The 1987-nt window shown below is 37.0% G+C and overlaps 1 protein-coding gene across 1 annotated transcript in view; it reads left to right on the top strand.

Moving 5' to 3' along the window:
- The first annotated feature begins 488 nt into the window (after positions 1–488).
- The window catches only part of rpf2 (ribosome production factor 2 homolog), a 17135-nt gene continuing 15636 nt past the window's right edge, over positions 489–1987 (top strand). The window contains exon 1 of the mRNA XM_077552561.1: positions 489–631. Coding sequence (XP_077408687.1) covers positions 609–631 — 23 coding nt within the window. The 5' untranslated portion in view covers positions 489–608. The remainder of the gene's footprint in view (positions 632–1987) is intronic.

Below are 1987 nucleotides of genomic sequence, written 5' to 3'. Positions count from 1 at the left end.
CACGCACACACACACACACACACACACACACATACACATACTCACCCACATACCAAAAAAATATATATAAAAAAAAAAATATATATATATATATGTGTGTATATGTATATATATGTATATATATTAAAAAAAAAACATTTATTATTTTATTTTTTTTAATTTATTTGTTTTTTAAAAAAAGGAGAGCAATGATGATGTCAAATCGAATGAACAATACTGAGTTCTCCTGAAAAAAAAAATAAAAAAAAAATGAAGTCACAGAACTGTTGGAAGATTTGTGTCTTTGTTCAGTTTCTACAAGTCATGACATCCTTCTGATTTAACTAAACAGGCCCAGATCTCACACTAAGTAAATACATCTGTGAGTAATTTGACACGATATCCGCACCCCCCAGTAATTATACTTTTGTGATATTTTCAAACAGTATGATGTCCCAATACTGTCTAATATTTGACACTAGGCGGCGATACTGCGTCTGATGCACCATTTAACAGCCACGAATCTCGCCACCAAACAACTCGTGTTGTCTTCCGGTGCTTCTCAATCTCCAGCGCGTGGATATTCGGCAACGTGAATCTTTAACACCAACGCGACGAAATACTCGACAATGACACAGTCCGGCGGTATAATGTAAGTTTTGCTGACACGAAGTCCGCTGTGTAAAACTATATTTTGTGTGTGTGTATTATAGTGGCGCGTGTTTGTGCAGGTAAAACAAAACTTTAGGTGATGATTATTTTTGCCGTGACCGGCACTTATCCTGCTAACGTTATTTTACCGTGAACGGCTCTGTTTAGGCAATATATTCCTGGCCTGTCGTCAACGGCTACTATACCGATTCCATTTGTTTGACCGTGAAAAGGTGATTTAAGCGTGATGTGTAGGCTGCAGGGAATTGGTTATTATGCCGTGAGTCATGCACTGCGCGTGGTTCCAGCATCGCTTCACCCCCTTCAGTCTCTTCACAATGCTTGTTGTGCTGCCAGCCTAACCATAATCTTCAGAATAACTGTTTGATTATTCAATGAACACACGAAACAAAACTGCTCGTTTACAACTCCCGACTGGCTGCAAAAAAATATGAGAGAGAAAGAGAGATTTGAACCCATAACCTTGTACACATTTATCGGTGCAGAATCACGGCAAAACAACCACTGCGTTAATGGCAATCCAGTGTTTTAGGTTTATTATATAACAACGGTCACATTCGTGTCACATAAGTGATTACATTGAAACAGAATATGCCTTTTTAAATGACACTTGATCCTTAAATCTATCGTAGAATGTCTCAAAATGCCACACTGCCTACAAGTATGTCAAACCAGTGATGAGGCTGGATTTGGAAAATTTCCATTAATCACTGTGAAATTAATTCTACTTGTTTCAGAAATTACAAGCATAAGGTTTCTTAAAGTATACCTGTAATATGTCCCTTGTGGTCACATTTAGTGAATCAATGCCTTAATTTCGACCGAGGGGGCTTTTAACTCTTTCACTGCCAGACGTTTTCAGAAACGGGTTGTCCCCACTGCCAGCCGATTTAAGCATTTTGAGTGATCTTTCAAGGTCCACAGAAAATGTTGTGTTTGGACTATGGAAACACACATACTACCAAATGAAAGATTGGACTCTCAGCTTTCATCAGAAAAAAAAGTTTGTTTCTACCTTATTCCGTTCTTCAGTAATCAACAATAGAAAATGGTTACTTTCACCGAAATTCTCTCTTTTGAAACAAAAAACGGAGAAAAAGAGCTTTTTGTGAAACGATGTTATTTCATGCACTCTAGTGAATTGTACACTTCTTTTTGTCCATGAATGATGCCACAAACACCTAAATAGTGCTTTACTTCTGTAAAACGCTTTCACCAACAATGAAAAAGTGTTTTTTGATTGCAAAATACGTTTATTTCCATTCAACAGTGTAACAATTTGACAAAACAATTTCGCAAACTATTTACAAATGTGTGCAACTGTGGTACTACTTAC

The sequence above is a fragment of the Vanacampus margaritifer genome, chromosome 19 (genome assembly GCF_051991255.1).
Source record: "Vanacampus margaritifer isolate UIUO_Vmar chromosome 19, RoL_Vmar_1.0, whole genome shotgun sequence".
Taxonomy (NCBI): domain Eukaryota; kingdom Metazoa; phylum Chordata; class Actinopteri; order Syngnathiformes; family Syngnathidae; genus Vanacampus; species Vanacampus margaritifer.
This window is presented reverse-complemented; position numbering and strand designations above follow the sequence as displayed.